The 16817-nt window shown below is 42.1% G+C and overlaps 1 protein-coding gene across 4 annotated transcripts in view; it reads right to left on the reverse strand.

Moving 5' to 3' along the window:
• Positions 1 to 6420: 6420 nt before the first annotated feature.
• The window catches only part of ELAVL4 (ELAV like RNA binding protein 4), an 85896-nt gene continuing 75499 nt past the window's right edge, over positions 6421 to 16817 (reverse strand). For 3 of the 4 annotated variants that reach the window (XM_030870409.2, XM_030870407.2, XM_060305742.1), the window contains exons 4-7: positions 16444 to 16597; positions 14287 to 14512; positions 12374 to 12412; positions 6421 to 9391 (exon numbers count right to left, since the gene is read on the reverse strand). In XM_030870409.2, coding sequence (XP_030726269.1) covers positions 9022 to 9391; positions 12374 to 12412; positions 14287 to 14512; positions 16444 to 16597 — 789 coding nt within the window. In that variant the 3' untranslated portion in view covers positions 6421 to 9021. The remainder of the gene's footprint in view (positions 9392 to 12373; positions 12413 to 14286; positions 14513 to 16443; positions 16598 to 16817) is intronic. The other variant, XM_030870410.2, reaches the window with a different exon arrangement.

The raw sequence follows: 16817 nt of genomic DNA on the forward strand, positions 1-16817 counted from the left end.
GCAGTGACTTGCCCAATATCACACAGTAAGTCAGAGGAAGAGCTGAAGATTCTGACCCCTGGTTCTGGGTTACTTCCATGGTTCCCAGTGTGATGCACCTGACCTTGCCCCAATGTCTGCCTGTCCAAGTATGATTCATCCTTCAAGATATAGCTGATTCCTAAACATCTCTAGGATGCCTTTCTTTTTACACCTCAATTTCATCCCACCCTGCCAAAGTTAGAATTGACTGCTCTTTTCTCTGTGCTCCCCAAACACCCTCTGGCTTTGATCTCACCCTGCGATGCTCAGCTTACATTTTTTTTTTTTTTTTTTTTTGTGGGCTGCATTGGGTCTTTGTTGCTGCGCGCAGGCTCTCTCCAGCTGTGGTGAGCAGGGGCCACTCTTCATTGCCGTGTGCAGGCTTCTCATTGAGGTGGCCCCTCTTGTTGCAGAGCATGGGCTCCGGGCGCCCTGGCTTCAGGAGTTGTGTCTCGCAGGCTCTGGAGCACAGGCTCAGTAGTTGTGGTTCATGGGCTTAGTTGCTCTGTGGCATGTGGGATCCTCCCGGACCAGGGCTCGAACCTGTGTCCCCTGCATTGGCAGGTGGATTCTTAACCACTGCACCACCAGGGAAGCCCTCAGCTTACATTTGAGCTCTTCCAAGGCAAGCACTGTGTCTGATTCCTCTGTACAGATGTGATGTGTGAAGTGTGCTGTGATACAGGAAAGCAGAGAGAGGTGGGATTGTCCAGGAATCCCTAACCCAGCCTGAGGGTCAGGGAAGGTTCTCTGGAGGCAGTGAATCATGAGCTGAACAAGCTGGATTAGCCATGTGGGTGGTACATGTGTGTATGTGTGTGCTTTGAGTGAAATGGGGCCTGGTGGTGGAGGGCAGGGCATTCTAAGGAGGGGAATCTTAATATTTGTGAGTTGGGATAATGAGATATTCACATGGTGGGTGGGTTGGGGGGCAACCCAAAGCCCCTTTTCTCCGAAGGATTCAAATAAGGAGGTTGAACTGACTTCCAAGGACTTTCCATAGCTAACAAAGCAGGCAAGGCCAAGACCAATTGTGTGACAAGTTGGGGAGGGCTTCCCTTTACAGATAGTCTGATTGGATCATCTTGGGTGAGACAGAACTTATGACTCTTGTGCCTACAGCCAAGAGGAGTAGGGCTTGGGGATAACAGTCTTTTCCCAGGTATTAGCTTGTGAATGGAAGAGCCTCATTCTCTGCTCCAAAGCCTTCTGGCATCCTGCTTTTCTAAAGAAGTCCCCTGCCTCAGCCTGAGCATTCAACTCTTTTTCTGTTATTCTGCTGCCATCCACCCACCACTGCCTACCTAAGCTCCTCAGTACCTGCCGTCATCCCTTCACCATCCCCAGGAAGGCCTGTCTTAGCTCCACCTTGCCCAACCACTCCCCACTGTACTGCACAGGCTGCTCAAGCTGCCTGCCCTGCCCAAGCCATTCTTTACCAGCTGGCCATGTTGTCTAGCACATGACCCCAGCCCTGGCTTCAGCTATTTGGAACAGGTTGGGCTGTGAGAAGGCGAATTAATGGTACCAGCAACTTGTAAACACCAACCAACCAGGGCCAATCCGGTCCCACTCTCTGGAATTTGAACTGTTTATTCAGGGAGAAGTGGACCTCTGGTAAAGAGAAACCATTGAAAAGCCACAGTGAGTATGGAAGTGAAATGGCTGAGTCACTGTAGTGGCCGGGCTCCAGAGGACGGACCAATTTGTTCTCTGTTGGCTGAGGAACAATCAGAGCCTCTGCTGGTGTGCGGCTGGAGTTACTGTATTTCGAAAGCAGCTGAAGTGCAATGAGACCAAGTGAGAGTTCCAAGAGCTTATTCCCACACGCATCCCTACTATTTTGTCCCTCCTTTACTTCAGGGTTTCTCTGTTCTTTACATCCAGGGGCATCCACCAACCTGGCCAGTCGGCCCTGTCCAAGGTGGTCTTTTCCTCTGGGAATCTTTCTGGCTATAGTTTAATTCCTACTATTCTTCACTGAGTGCTAGAGACTTGATGTATTTTATCTCTAATTCTTCCTTCTCTGATGAGGAATCTCGGAGACATTAAACAATTTGCCAGGGAATTCAAACCCAGAACTTTCTTTCACCAGAACTCTCCTCTTACCTCCAGGCCATATTCTCTTCCCTTTCTGGGCCCCGGAATACTCCTTTCACTCCCCACAGATTTTATAAAATTTCCTGTAATTCTCCTTTCAGCACAGAAACTATCTGGCATGGCTAAATAATTGTTTCATATGTCTTGTCTTTGTAACAGAATCCCAAACTTCCATTCCTGTTTCTTGTTTGTCTTCTGTCATAGCCTACTGCACAGTGTCATGCACGAAATAGGTGGAAGAAAAAAAAAAGGCTGCATATGTTTACTCATCGTGTGCCCCTAGCTCAGTGCCTGGCATGTGGCAGATGTTCAGGGTAAGGATTCTAATGTAGACAAGGCTTAGGTGGGTTTCTCCCTGCCCCCCACCACCCTGCAGTATCTCACAGGTAGGTGGGTGTTCAACTGATGGTGGTGGTCACATTAAAAGGCCGTCAGTGTGCTTTAGTGGAAAGACACTGGATTGGAGCCAGATGGCATGGGTGTAAATTCCAGTTCCGCACAACCTTGGGCAAGATACTTAACGTCTCTGAGTCTATTTTGTCAGATGTAAAGTGGGGATTATGTTATGTGCCTCCCAGGATTGTTTTGAGGATTTGGGGGCAACACAGGTAATGAAGGAGCTCCCACCGCAGTAATACTGGTTCACACAATGCTTTAGTTTGTAGGGAGACTCATAGGGCCAGCTCCAAGGGCAGCTAAGGTGGCTTGTAAACACTCTTACCTTCTGATCCTATCCTTGACTCTTTTCTACCTCAATGACTTTTGGTGGTTTAAATAGATCTATCAACAAATAATCTTGTTTTTTGGCACTGCTGAGCAAACTGTGTTTAAAAACCATTACTTTTAGTTTTTCCTTGTCAATTTGCTTATAAACCAATATTATTGGATCTGTTTTTCCATTAAAGATTTGGGGAGAAGGTTAGCCCCAGGCACAGGGCATTAATGTTATTTCCCTTGTTCGTTACATAACAGGACTCATCTCCACCTTTAATTGAAATGAAGCTCTAATTGTGACAGAATTGGATCATAGCCAGGGTGGTATAACCGGGGGCTTTGGGGCCAGATAGGCCTGGGTTTGAATTCTGTCTTCACCACCTACTCACTTGCAAAAGATATCAAATCTCTCTGAATCTCTTTGTGTTCAATGTTAACGGGTGATGTTACCCTTCACTGGGTTGGCAGAAGGACAGAATGCTAAATGTATAGTGTCTGGCATATTGGAAAGATAATAAATGCTAGTGCTCTTTCTAGAAAACATTTCTTAAACCTCGAGGACTTTGCTGGAAACTCTTTAAAATAATTACATGGCATCTTGGAGTGGCATGTGAGTCCACTTTGTATTTGAACTACTAGTAGATCAAGCTGGACTTGCATAGGGAAGCTTTTTGGTAATTAACCCGGGGTTGGGTGATTTTAAGCCAGTTTTCATCCTGCTGCAGAAACAAAAAAAGATGAGACTGGAGAAATGCTATTCCTTTAATTGAAGGAACACTTTTATGTTCTCAGGTCTATTTTAATCTTAAGTGCCGATTATGCATCATTCTCTCCTGTTAACAGACACTTCTGTAAGTGATCTGCACAGAGAGAAATATGATTCTAACATAAATACTGTACCATGAGAAATTATCTTATTACCTAATATGCCAAAAAGTTAATAAGATAAAGGAACAGTACGAGCCATTTTTGGACAATGTTAAAACTTGATTTTAGCTCATGGAAATAAAATGTAATTTCCTTTTATCGTTCTCTTTTTCAGGTAGAACAAAGGCAGTGAAGGGTGTAAGGATATTATACAGCTGTGTTCTGTGAACTCCTGTTAAGGCTGTGGAATGGATCCAGGAAGGATGGCCTCAAATTAAGATTTTAATGGCTCTTCCATTTAGAAATCACACTCTTGCTTTTAATGCTGTCTTGTTAGATCTGATTTTTGACTTTGCAGGTGAAAGTAGAAAACCCCATTTCCTATCCAACTGTACAAATGTTTGCCTCTGTGTGTTTGCATGTGTATGTCTGTTAGGGAACAAATGCATAGTGCCTACGGAAAGTCAGGACAAAACAATTTCAGGAACTGGGAGTTTCCTGAATCATCTATGGTAAAAGGCAATTAAATGCCAAATTTTGACAAGGATAAAGTAGCCAAACCCAAATACTGACTGAGTAGGGGCCCCAAGAGACTTTGTGAGTGTCAAATGTACTCTTAAATGTTATTCTTTGGGGTTTAAATGTTTTATTCAATAAATAATGATTAATTTTGATGAAGGAAATTTAAACAGGACTCAAGTTGATAAAAACTGCTGGCTGCAACCATCATTTGGCCAGTGCTTGATCTTCGGTAGTGGATGTAAGTAGTTTTGATGCTGGTGGTGATGATGTGGGGTGGTTATAGATACTAGCACGTGTTTTTGGCCCTCTTCTGTTCCTATCACTTTGACAGAAATAACACTAAGTAAATGCCTTCAGCCTTCTCTGGCATGCCAATTCTTCATCCAAGCAAAACATAACGTACCTAGGACCTGAAATTTAATAATCTCTGCATTCTTGCGATTTGTTAGACCTTTCCTACAAACACCTACAGAAACTATACAATGTTTGCCTGGAGATTTGAGGTAACAGGCTTACACTTGCAGCAAGACGGATTTTTTATTAGATGTTAGGCAGACAAGTTGTGCTGATGATGGGAAGTGTTGCCAAGAGAGTGTATGTAGAATGTCCTGCGTTGGATGTTTTAAAGATCTATTGAAACACCTACAGCTAATTGTGAAACTTTCAGGACCGATCTGTTGGAGGCTGGGGAATGAACTACATGAACTGGTGAGATTCCATCAACTTCCAATATTCCCAAATAAGTATCCATTTGTTTAAAGTGCACTAAAATGACCCTTTAACGAGCAGGGGTGGTGATGATTGGTAATAACTATCATAGGTTTGGCAGCAACATTTTTAGACCCTATGTACACATTTGCGAAGCTCTGTTATTCCTGGGGGTAGTAATTCGTTTGAATGCCCATTTCTCTTCAGAAAAGGAACATAGCAGCTTGTCTTTAAGACAAAACTAAAAGGAGAATCTTTAAGTATGTGAAGTTCAGGCTGACTTAGAGTGTTAATATTTAGCTTGGTTAATTAAATCCTATTCTTTGCCCTGAATTTAATTATCCCAACCATTGAGGTAATTTAATATAATAATAAAAAAGGAGCTAATGAGAAATGGAAGAGACTCTGACTATTCCTTCATCTGGATCAGTGGGGGCATTTCTTCTTCAAGTGTCAGTTTGTGGATGGTGATGTGATGTTTTATGGGGTATTATGAATTTTCAATTAGTGAGAAGATGAAAAAGACAGACAGTAGATCATCAATGAATGATCATATCAGGAAATCACTGAAAAGCTCATCTGTAAAGTTCAGGGCATATTTTAATATGACTTCATGATACCTTAGGCAGTCTTTTCCCCCTAGGCTGAGCTTGAATCACGTTCTTCTACGCAGTATGAAAAAGTCCTTGTTTAAGGTTTCTGTTCAAAGGTAAGAAAGTCAGATACTTGACACTTCTAAGCAAAAATGAGTTTAAATAAAGAGGTGACCTTTCTTTTCACTTCCAGTACAAAATGGTCTGTTTCCTTACTGTTGCGCAAGCTTTGCCACCTCAATGCTGAGGTGCTGTGCAGTTGTATCAGACTTGGATTCAAATCCCAGCTGGAAATTTGCTAGCTGTTTCAAGTTAATCGCACTGAGCCTCAGTCTTGTCATCTGTGAAATGAGGATCGTGCTATCTCCTTCTTCCAGATGGCTGCAGGACCAAGAGAGAGAACGTAGAGGGCACCACGCAGCCTGTCTGACGCATAATAGAAGCTCTGCAAATAGTGACTCCCTTTCTTCTGCACAAGTCACAAGTATGCTTATAAATGAATAACAGACACTAGTGGATCATAATGCCAAACACAATGCCAAATGTGTCGGCTCATTATCAACCAGGACAGTGCTCCTCACACTTTAAAGTACCAGTGATTCACCTGGGGAGCTGGTTAAATATAGCTTTGCATTCAGCCAGAGATTCTGCATTTTAACAAGCTCCCAGATGACACTTAAACTGCTGGCTGGAGACCATACCTTTAGTAGTGTGGAACTAGGGCAATGACTTTTGAATACTGAGTTGACTTTGAGAGACTGGGCTAAGTTGCAAAACAGAAATTTACTCTACTTTTTTTGTTTGTTTGTTTAATGGTAAAAATATTGGGGAAATCGGAAGATGCTACAGAAAAAAAAGTGTGAGTGAACACATTTAAAAATCTGGGAAGCTTGAATCCATTCTACACACTTTCATTTATTGTCTGGACAAAGTACAAATAATTCAAACACAACAAGATTATGAAAAAAAAACATTTACAATACTTTCCCTCAGAAATCATCTAAACTAGCAAGATTAACATGAAGTCATTCATTATAACTAAAGTATACAACTGCCTGGTCCTAAGATTTTTTTTCCTTTTTTTTCCCCCCCAAGAGTGAACACTTTATAGAGAAGAGATTTTGGCATGCCTTTCCCACTAATGCTTAGCAAATGCATCAAACTTTGCCAGCAAACTGAGTTCATTCATAGCAGGTGATGTTAAAAGGTTTCCCTGAATGTTGAATGAGTGTTCTCTGAACTGAAATCTGGTGTTTTTTTCTCAAAACCGAAAAGAGGAAAAAAAACAGAAAAAAAATTTAAAGGAGGAGTCTATGATGCAGCCGTGGTTTTCGTTACCTCTCTACCACTACGGCTACTACTACAAAGTTTGCCTCTTCAGTGTGAAAACAACAGTTCTGTCTACATGCACTTAGTGGGTTCAGCATGAGAAAAAACGCACAAAATAAGCACAAGTTATAAATAACCATAACGTTTTATTACCATTAAGACTAAACTGGTATTGAAAAGATTGTATATAACAAGACAAGAAAAGCAATAGCAAATTTAACTATCAACTAGATTATGCATAGCGAGTAACTGTTTCTATTACCCAGGGAAGAGCATGAACCCTTGTATTTTTTTGTTTTGTTTTTGTTTTAAATATATAACCGTACAAAGCACAAATATACTAAAATGATCAGTGCACTGGACGTGGGAGAATGCTCCCTCAGTCATTTTGTTCCCTTAGCTCTGTTTTGTTTTCCCCAATCTGAATTACGTTAAAATAAAGACCCAGTTGTTTTTATTTTTCTACTGTGCAGTAAGAAAAAATATTCACAACAAACATGACAATATATCAAACAATAGTTCTACACAAGTTACCTTGATACCTCTTTAACTGTCACTTAAATATCATAAGAAAACATTTTAAGACATATACAAACAAAACTAGCCAAGTGTTACAACTTATAATAAATTAACCCAAAGAAAAAATAACTTTATATATATATATTTATATTGTATATACACATACACACACAACAGAATGACACAATAATATGCTTCTTCCCATAGTTTAAGTAAACAAATAAGTAGTCTAGCCAATCTAGCTATATTTGATCTCGGCCATAGGCATCATCACATCTGCGATTAAATAAATAAGTGTTTCAAGCAACATAAACAGTGTTTCAAATGTACCAACACAGCCCAATTCTATCAGCATGGGCTACAAAGTGAATTTGAAAATTCCTTAATGAATTTAAAGCAAATGTAGTTTTTGTTTTCCTCTCCTAAACACATTACATTTAACTATGATACTAAGATATGTAAATAATTTCGTAGCACCTACTGCTCAAACTAAGGAAGTTTTAGATCAAAAGGAAAAATTAATCTTTTTAATTTTTGTTCTGCTGACATCCCATACTGATGACTTAAAGAAAAACTGTCTTTCAACTCATCTCCTTGCTTTTGGGTTTTGACTGTGGGGAACTGTGGTACCCTGGGTAGAATGAACACTCCTTTCCCCTAGTAATTAATAATTTTTTTATTATTATTACATGCTATGAAAAGATATGAAGATCATCTGTTTATAGCCCATCCTTCAAAAAACAGTCTACGAATCCAGTTTAAAACACACATCTTGATCTCTAAAAAGTTACCAGTGCAGTATGAACGCGACAAAGTTGTCAATTTCCCCTAAATTAGCCAGTCAAAATATTTTTTTCTCAAATCCAGATTCTCTTGTAAAAATTCTTTATATTTTATAAAAATAGATTTTTCTTGAAACCCATTTTCAGCAAAGAGACCACCTCTTTGGCAACGTTAATGTTATTAAATTGTTAATGTCATCAGGTATCCCCCTCGCCCCCATCCCCTAACAGAAGACTGTTTTAGTTCACATGATATAAAAGAAAAAAGGAAAAATAAAAAAATTTGCAAAAGTTTCTTTAATTTTTGCAATTTTTATTATTCCTCTTTAATTTGTGTGGGTTTTTTTTTTTTAACCAATCTGATTGGATCAACATTTTGACAAAAAAGAAAAATCTTTATTTTCTTTCTTTGAATCCCATTACTTTGTAAAAATTGTTTTATTTTTATTATTTTTTTTTGTTTTTTGTTTTTCTTCTTCAAATGAGCGAATGGTCATCTTAAAAAGACCCACCTTCAAGGAAGGTAGTAAAATTAGCTGGCTGGGTAAAAATCCCTGCACGTCGCTATCTATGTATATTATAGTCAACAACGACAGCTATGAAAGAACATTCAATGCATCAAAGGTATTTTTTTGTGTTTTTTTCTTTTTTTCTAAGCATTATAAAATCCTTTCCTGGTACACCTCAGGATAATCCAATGTTTTAATACTTAGGCAACACTGGCTTATAAAGTCCATGGTTGAATATAAGCCTTGAAAAGTTTGTTTCTCTCTCTTTTGTGTGTGTGCGTGTGTATGTGTGTGTGCGCGCGTGTGTTTTGTTCGTATATATTTATATATATATTTTAATAAGTAAGGATGGGAAATTCAGGACTTGTGGGCTTTGTTGGTTTTAAAGGAAACTTGCAACACTCGGTCTCCCAGGCGGTACCCGTTGAGGCTGGCAATGGCCATGGCTGCCTCATCATAGTTGGTCATGGTGACAAAGCCGAATCCCTTGCACTTGTTGGTGTTGAAGTCACGGATGACTTTGACGTTGTTCACCGCACCAAAGGGGCCGAAGAGCTGCCAGAGGACACTCTCGTCGGAATCAGGGGACAGATTGTAGACAAAGATGCACCAGCCTGTTCCTGTGTGACCAGGGATGTTCATTCCCACAAGGCTTGTCATCCCGTCAATGGTGATTGGGGAGAACCTGGGGGGACAAGCAGAAGGGGGGACTGGTCCAGACATCAGTCTGACCGTGGATAACACACAGATGCACAGACACAGACACGGGGCAGAGGCCTGAGTGAGTGTTTGCAGGAGAGTCTTCAGGGTTTGAAAACCAAAATACAAAGACTAATGTCTGTGGCATTTCTTCTAATGGGAACAGTTAGACTGGCTAAGGCACGTATATGCCAAGAGAAAGGCCTAGGTCAACCACTAAGAACCACGAAGAACTCCCAGAGCAAGTCTCTGTCACACTATCAAGTATATGTTCATAGGGTATCCCACTCTGCCCCTCACCCTCCCTCCCCACAATAGAGCGTGAGCTCTTCAGAGAAGGGGCCCCACTTCATTCATCCTTTTGCTCTACTTATTTATTCAGTGGAGCCCATGTGGGAATCTCACAGACATGACACGTAGAAAACACTTAATAACTGCTTATTGATTGAACAGGTGAATAACACTGGTGGATGTCGATGCTCGGGACATTTCATTTATTTTTTAAGGCAGTTTAGGAGATGGCCCAGAAGTGCTCAAGTCTACCATCTTTGCAGTCCCTTGACTTAACGGTTGTCAAAGATCTCTCAGTATTATCAGGCATGGAGAGACATGAGATCTCTAGATATTATGGGGCACGGAGATACACCCATTGTTATTAATCCAATGGGTGGCTTATGTTTCATTTAGCATTTATTCAAAAGAGTTCCAAAAACAACCCTGAGCAATAATAATAAAGATGTATCACTCTTTGATGCTATATTATCTGGAATTCATTTCTAAGCGTCACAGGAGTGAGATTTCAAGTGGTGTGTGCACTTATATATCTTGAATCACTGTACATCAGAAAGGCAAAAAACTGTTTTTTGTCCTATTACAACTACTTTTGTATTAGGCTTCAAAATCTTCTTAGTTTTCACGTAATCTTGAAAAGAAAAACAATCCTTTAGATTCTATTCACGTCTGATAAAATATGTATGTGATTCATGATGGATGCATCAGATGAAACAATTAGGTTACCAGTGCCTACAGCAGAAGAAATATTTATTAACAGTTTACTTTATACCAAACTCATACAGGTATTTTGACTCTATACACTGACTAGTATCTTGCTTTTCATTTGGTTAGTGTTTTTTTTTTTTTTTTTTGAAGTTGGGGATAGGAGGAGAGGAAGCAAAAACTGGGGAAGTGAATGGATAAAGTGTCATTTAGGAATGTTTTAAAAATATGCATATATTATTAGAGATTCAAAAGTCCTATGAAAGAATAGTTGTGTATCTAACTAAAATTTAGATAATCCAATGGCCGCTGAAGATATGCTAAACATAACGACTCAACAGATATTATTTTTGGTATTGTTCACTACGTCAGTCTTCCCTCTTACTTAAAAACAAATAACAGGACAAAACCAAAAACATCATGGTACAGATTCTTAGAAGGGCAAACCCATGTCTAATCGTTATTTGCATTATTTCTGAACATTGTCTTCTCAACCTTCTCTCCTCCAACTGAGTCAACTGACCTCTTTCGGTTTATAGGTGGAGAACGGCTAAATATGGTAAGGCCAAAGTCAGGGCCAGCAAAGAGGTTTCAAGGAGACCCTCAACTCTAGATGGTAATGTTACCTGGAGCACTTCGGTAGGAAGGACTCTGGATCCAAATCTGGGTTTAACAGGGAAAGAGAATGCTCTTATCAACTTGTGAAGTTTGCTGTGGGTGGGGAACTGGAGGAGATGGCAGTGTGCACGCTGCCTTGCAGTGTCTTCCCTGACCTCACCTATGTATAAGCATCACTCTCTTCACAATATTTGGTGCAACTTCACAAAAGTTCAAGAGGAGCAAAGGTATGGGACAGAGCTGGGGAAAAGTGTAAAATGCATGGGAACAGGCAAGCAGTATGCTAGACATGTGGAGATAATTCACAGTTACCCTCATGGGGGCTGGGATTGAGATTCAAGAGGCTGGCACCCTGACAGTGAAGTCTGCAGTCGAGTTACTTTCTCCACTGCATGCCAGTTTCCAGAGCAGGGTACCTACCATGCACCGCAAGTGGTGAAAGGCCTGCCTCATACAGGGAGTGTGACTTGGACTATTCAAGACCACATCTCTTTCCCTTGACCGCAGGAAGGGGAATTAAAGTGTGCGGCTCTACAGAGCAGGATGATGAAGATGCTATCTCCCTAGCAGCTCAGTGGGGCTTATCAAAAGTACACGTGGGAATCTCATGGACACAGTGACATAAAGCACCCAACCTCCCGAGATTCAGTTTTCAGACTAGGTCTGGAACACCCTTGTGACTACATTCAGAAAGTCCCCCAAACCTTAACACCACAAAAAGGTTTTAAATAAAAGAAACAGCAAATTTAAAACATACATACATATATAACCAAGGGAGGATTGCTAATAACTGCTAAAACCTGTAACGAAAGAAACCCCTGGTTGAGGTGCACACAGATACACTTCATTCTCAGGCTGGGCCCTGAAATGCACTTTGAGCTGGGGGCGGGAGTCATAAGGTCATCCATGCACTCATTCATGTTTTGGCCAGGGCTGGTAGTCCGAAATCTAATTTTTCCACTGACAATCATAAGATGATTAGCAAAATGTTCTAATTTTCATTTGCTGGAATCTGCCCTCTTAACTGAATCTTGGCATTGCTAATGTAAAACAGTTGCTTTGCAAGTTTGCAAAATCATCTGGCAAAGAGTCACAGCCTTCCCTCTTAGGGGAGCCGCTCAGAGGACCAGATTATTAAAGGCTTGGTAGCTGTGGCACCTGAACCATAGGAGAAGCCCACCTGCAAATAAAAGAAAAAGTGAAACACACAAACACACTTTGTGTGCCCTAAAAGAAACAAAACCAACTGAGGTCTGAAAGTAAAAGAGAATTTGACATGCTGGTGGAAGAAAAAGGAAGAATTAAAAAAAAAAGTAAAGTTAGTGAATTAAAAAAAAAATTCTAGCCCCAGTCTGTGCCAACACGGACATCTGGCAATCTGTGGAGTTTTAATTACCTCTTTACGCCATAGGCCATATTAAGCAAATTGTCCAGCCTGCAAAGAGAAGGAGGGTCTCTGGGTTAATGCCTCACAGATGGCAAGATCGCTCAATGGAACTATTAATAAGAATGCTCCATTTTCAAAGAAGAAAAGCTCAAAAACTTTCCCCAGTGCTTAGGAGTCTATCCACTGGTAGTTCCCCCTTTTCCTGCCTCCAACTAAAGTAATTCATGTTCAGGTCAACGCCGGAGTTTAAAGCAAGTGTCTAATGAACCTTCCTTTCTTTCAAGGTCTCAATTAATCCCACCCCCCCCCCCACCTCTCAGAACATTTGTGAGGATTTTATTTTACGTTGTGCTGTGAAAATTTTCAAAGAGGGGTGGCATCTTAAGTTGTTCACCTTTTACTGTAATGAAATTTATGAATAAAGGTCTCTGCTCCAGATTAACAATATAAGCACACACGTCCTGCATATCGGAATGGATCTCTTCTCTTAGCCTGGCTACTTTCACTAAATCTTCTTACCACACCCATTTTTTTTTGATGGGGGGGGAGGTTTGAGGGTTCAGATTTTTAAAAAATTAGCTTACTCTTTACAACCTGAAAGCACCTCCCAGCAAACTGCCATTTTGTTATAATCTCCTTCACCTTCAGTATCTTCCTTGGGGATAAGCTATTCACGTCATGGGGCAGTAGTAACCATAGTTTCCACCATTAGAAGCCTGCTGGAAAGGTTTTTTACACAAATACTGCATGTACTCTCACACAAAATAAAAATTAGGTGACTTGGACTCTTCGTGAAATCATTAACCCTTTCATGTTCAGGGGGCATGTGGAAGTACACTCCAGAGGCTGATTTTTCTCCTCCTTGTGGCTAGATGGAAGGGCCTACTATCTTCCCATGTGATGTTCGAAAAAGAGAAAGACCCTTTCGTTAAAGGGAAGTTGGGACCTGGGTGGAATAAAATAACTATTTAGAATTATTATGGGTAGGTCAAGAATATTCTTTTTTTTTTTGGTACACGGGCCTCTCACTGTTGTGGCCTCTCCTGTCACGGAGCACAGGCTCCGGACGTGCAGGTTCAGCTGCCATGGCTCACGGGCCCAGCCGCTCCGCGGCATGTGGGATCTTCCCGGACCGGGGCACGAACCCGTGTCCCCTGCATCGGCAGGTGGACTCTCAACCACTGCACCGCCAGGGAAGCCCAAGAATATTCTTATCTCTTGCATAACAGAGGTCGGACTACCTACATGGTCAAGGTTGGACTGCCTACATGGAGAGAAATCTGCCTTTCAGAAATGTCCCAGGAGAAGGGGAATGCCCCGTTGCACCTGGAGCTTCCTGGAGGTTGGGTACCCAGAGGAAACACTAGTAAGGCTTGGACAAAGTCTTCCTCCTTGTCTTTCCGGAGTCTGCTGACAATGTCAGAGTAAAGGTAACACAGAAGAGAGGATCCCCTCTACCCCCACCAACCCAACAGAGTTACCGGCATAAGAAGGAGGAGGGCAGAGACCAAACCATTCCCTTTGGCAAGGATGTGCCTTCTGGGCTACTCTTTTCTTTGACTTTATTAAAAGCCACTGCCTTAGCTTTAAGTCTAAACTGCTGAATGTGGTCACTTATCTGTGATTAACTCTCGTTGAAACTGAACCTCCTTATTTGGTTAAATGAAGAAATTTTGTTTCAATCAAAGAATCTGAAGATTAATCACGGTCACAGCGGTAGTTTGAAAGGGGGCTTAGAAAAGCTTAGAAAAGTCCAATCATCACATTTTACAGCGGTGGAAACTGAGATTTGGGGGCAATTTCCCACAGTGATTCCTAGAGGCAGAGGTTCTCACCCCGCCCCATGCTTCAGGGCCATGGGCTTCCCTGGCTCTTGTCCAGCACTCGTGTAGCAGGGCTCTTTCCCCTGTGGGCACGCCTACCTGAACCTCTGAGCCTGGTGGTGAAGTGGGCCAGGGTAGCGCCGGTTGGGGGACTGGTAGAGCTGGGAGAGCAGGGCCTGGCTGGACTTCTGGCTGGGGTTGTTGGCAAACTTCACAGTAATTGGTTCCGTAGCACCACTGGGCTTCTGGCCATTCAGCCCTTTGATTGCTTCTTCTGCCTCAATCCTCTTATCAAACCGGATAAATCCCACCCCTCTGGACACTCCTGGGGAAAGAGAAAGAGCCTTGATAAAGAGTGAACAAACCAAACTGGTAAACATCTCCAGGAAGAGATGCGCTGGGTCCCATGGATTCCCTTGGGGAGTCAGCCCACCTGTGGGGCCAGGGCTGAGCCTGCCTTCCTGAATCTTTTTCACCCATCAAAATGCACCTGCCTGCATTTCTGCCATCATGGCCCTGGACTGTGACTCCTACCCACAGAACACAGGCATCTTTCTCATCTGTCCCTTCCAGCTCCCCCCCACCACCCTGCTCAATCCTCAGGTCTCCCTTTAGTTGCTGTAACTGATCACCCACTGTCCAGTTTCTAGTCCTCCAATGTGTCCACCACACCTGGCAACTAAATAATCTATTTGAAAAGCAAACTCTGACCATATTATACCAGTTAAAAACATCTTTTATACTTTTTCTGTACCTTTTCAATTTTTTACCTTGTGCATAGTACCCATTCCTCATTGCTCCCTATTCCAAACACAGAAAAACAAATGAAAAAAAACCCCACAAAAATCCCTTCCATAGCTCCATGCTGCATACGGATGAATTCCAGACTGCTTGGCGAGGCATTTAATGTCCCTGATGATCTGGCCCCAACCCCCTGTTGAACCTCATGTCAGCCATGCTGAACTGCCAGATACTCCTTGAACAGGTTATGTTCTGCCTCAACTCCACGCCTTAGGGTATGTCCTATCCACCTATTCTACAGGATACATCCTATCCACCTAGCATGCTCTGTCCCTCCTTCTTGCCAGATAACTGCAAGTCATCCTCCAAAACTCTGTTCAAACATCACCTCCTTGATGGAAACTTCCTTCCCAACAGTGCCCACCAGGCACAGCATGCCTTCTCCTGAGCTCTCGTTGGGCAACGGACAGCCCTAGCAGGTACTCATCACACTGGAGTCTTGTACGGGCAGGACTGTGCCACCGTCATCCCTGGTCGCTGGTGTCCCTCTGCGCAGCGTCTGGGGCAGAGCTGCCTTCAGTGAGGGTTTGTTGCATAGTCAAATGATAAACACATGCTAAATGGCTCCCAGGGGGTGTTTTAAATTAGAGTAGGTGAAAACCTTCTGTCATCAACAATGCAGCCTGGGGGTAAGTGGGGGGAGGGATAAATTGGAAGATTGGGATTGACACATACACACTACTATATGTTATACAGATAACTAATAAGGACCTACTGTATAGCACAGGGAACTCTACTCAATACTCTGTAATGGCCTATGTGGGAAGAGAATCTAAAAAAGGGTGGATATATGTATTTGTATAACAGATTCACTTTGCTGTACACCTGAAACTAACACAACATTGTAAATCAATTATACTCCAATTTAAAAAAAAAATGCAACCTGGGTGCCTCTCTTACTGACAGGTGGTGGCCGCGGTTGCTTTTCTTTATGATGGCCAAAGTATCACAGCACCAGATCCTGGGTTATCCCTGCACTGCTGCTAACTAACTGGACAGAAGTCACATGCCCCACTTTGGACCTCTGTTTTCTCATGTGTGAAATGAGGCAGTGTGAGGTTGCCCCTAACTTTACAATGCTATCATTGGAGACAGAGCTATACATATAGGCTCTTTTCACATACAAAAGTAATGTTATTTGGTTGAGGGTTGAAAGAGACTTTGAAGGTCATTCAACCCCACTCCCAGCTTGATGGCTGAATCCTCTTTACAGCTCTGCCAAGTAGTTTAGCTGCTGCTGGAACAATTCCCACGATGGAGATCTCCTACTTCCCAAGATGGCCCATTTTAAATTTCGGCAGTTGATTGACAAAAAGTCTTTCTCTTAGGTCAAAATCTGTTTACTCATGACCCACATCCTTTTCCCCAAGTAACCACTACCTCTCTGCTCTTATGGGTCACAAGGCACTGGCTGGTGACACTGAGACACAAAATAACGGCAAAAAAATACTTAACCTGTGACTTGATCCACCAGGATTCGTGAGGTGATGATACGGCCATATTGTGAGAAGAGCTGCTCCAGTTCCTTCTGGGTCATGGTTTTGGGAAGGCCGCTAACGTAGAGGTTAGCATCCCTGATTGAGGCAGAGCTTGGACGGGCATATGAGACCTAGGAAAAGGCAAGAGGCGCTAAATCCATTACAGGCAACACCCTCTGAGTAGAGACTGAGTCGACAACTGAGATGACAGCCCCGCGTCTATCATTCTAACTCACAGCGTCAGTTCAAATAACTCTGTAGTTCAGATGTTTAGCTACTTTTGTAATAGTAATGAGAACCAGGAGAACAGCAATAGAGGAACAAGAGGAGAGCTGGTGATAACTTAAAACA

Source organism: Globicephala melas, chromosome 1 (genome assembly GCF_963455315.2).
Source record: "Globicephala melas chromosome 1, mGloMel1.2, whole genome shotgun sequence".
In the NCBI taxonomy this organism is placed as follows: domain Eukaryota; kingdom Metazoa; phylum Chordata; class Mammalia; order Artiodactyla; family Delphinidae; genus Globicephala; species Globicephala melas.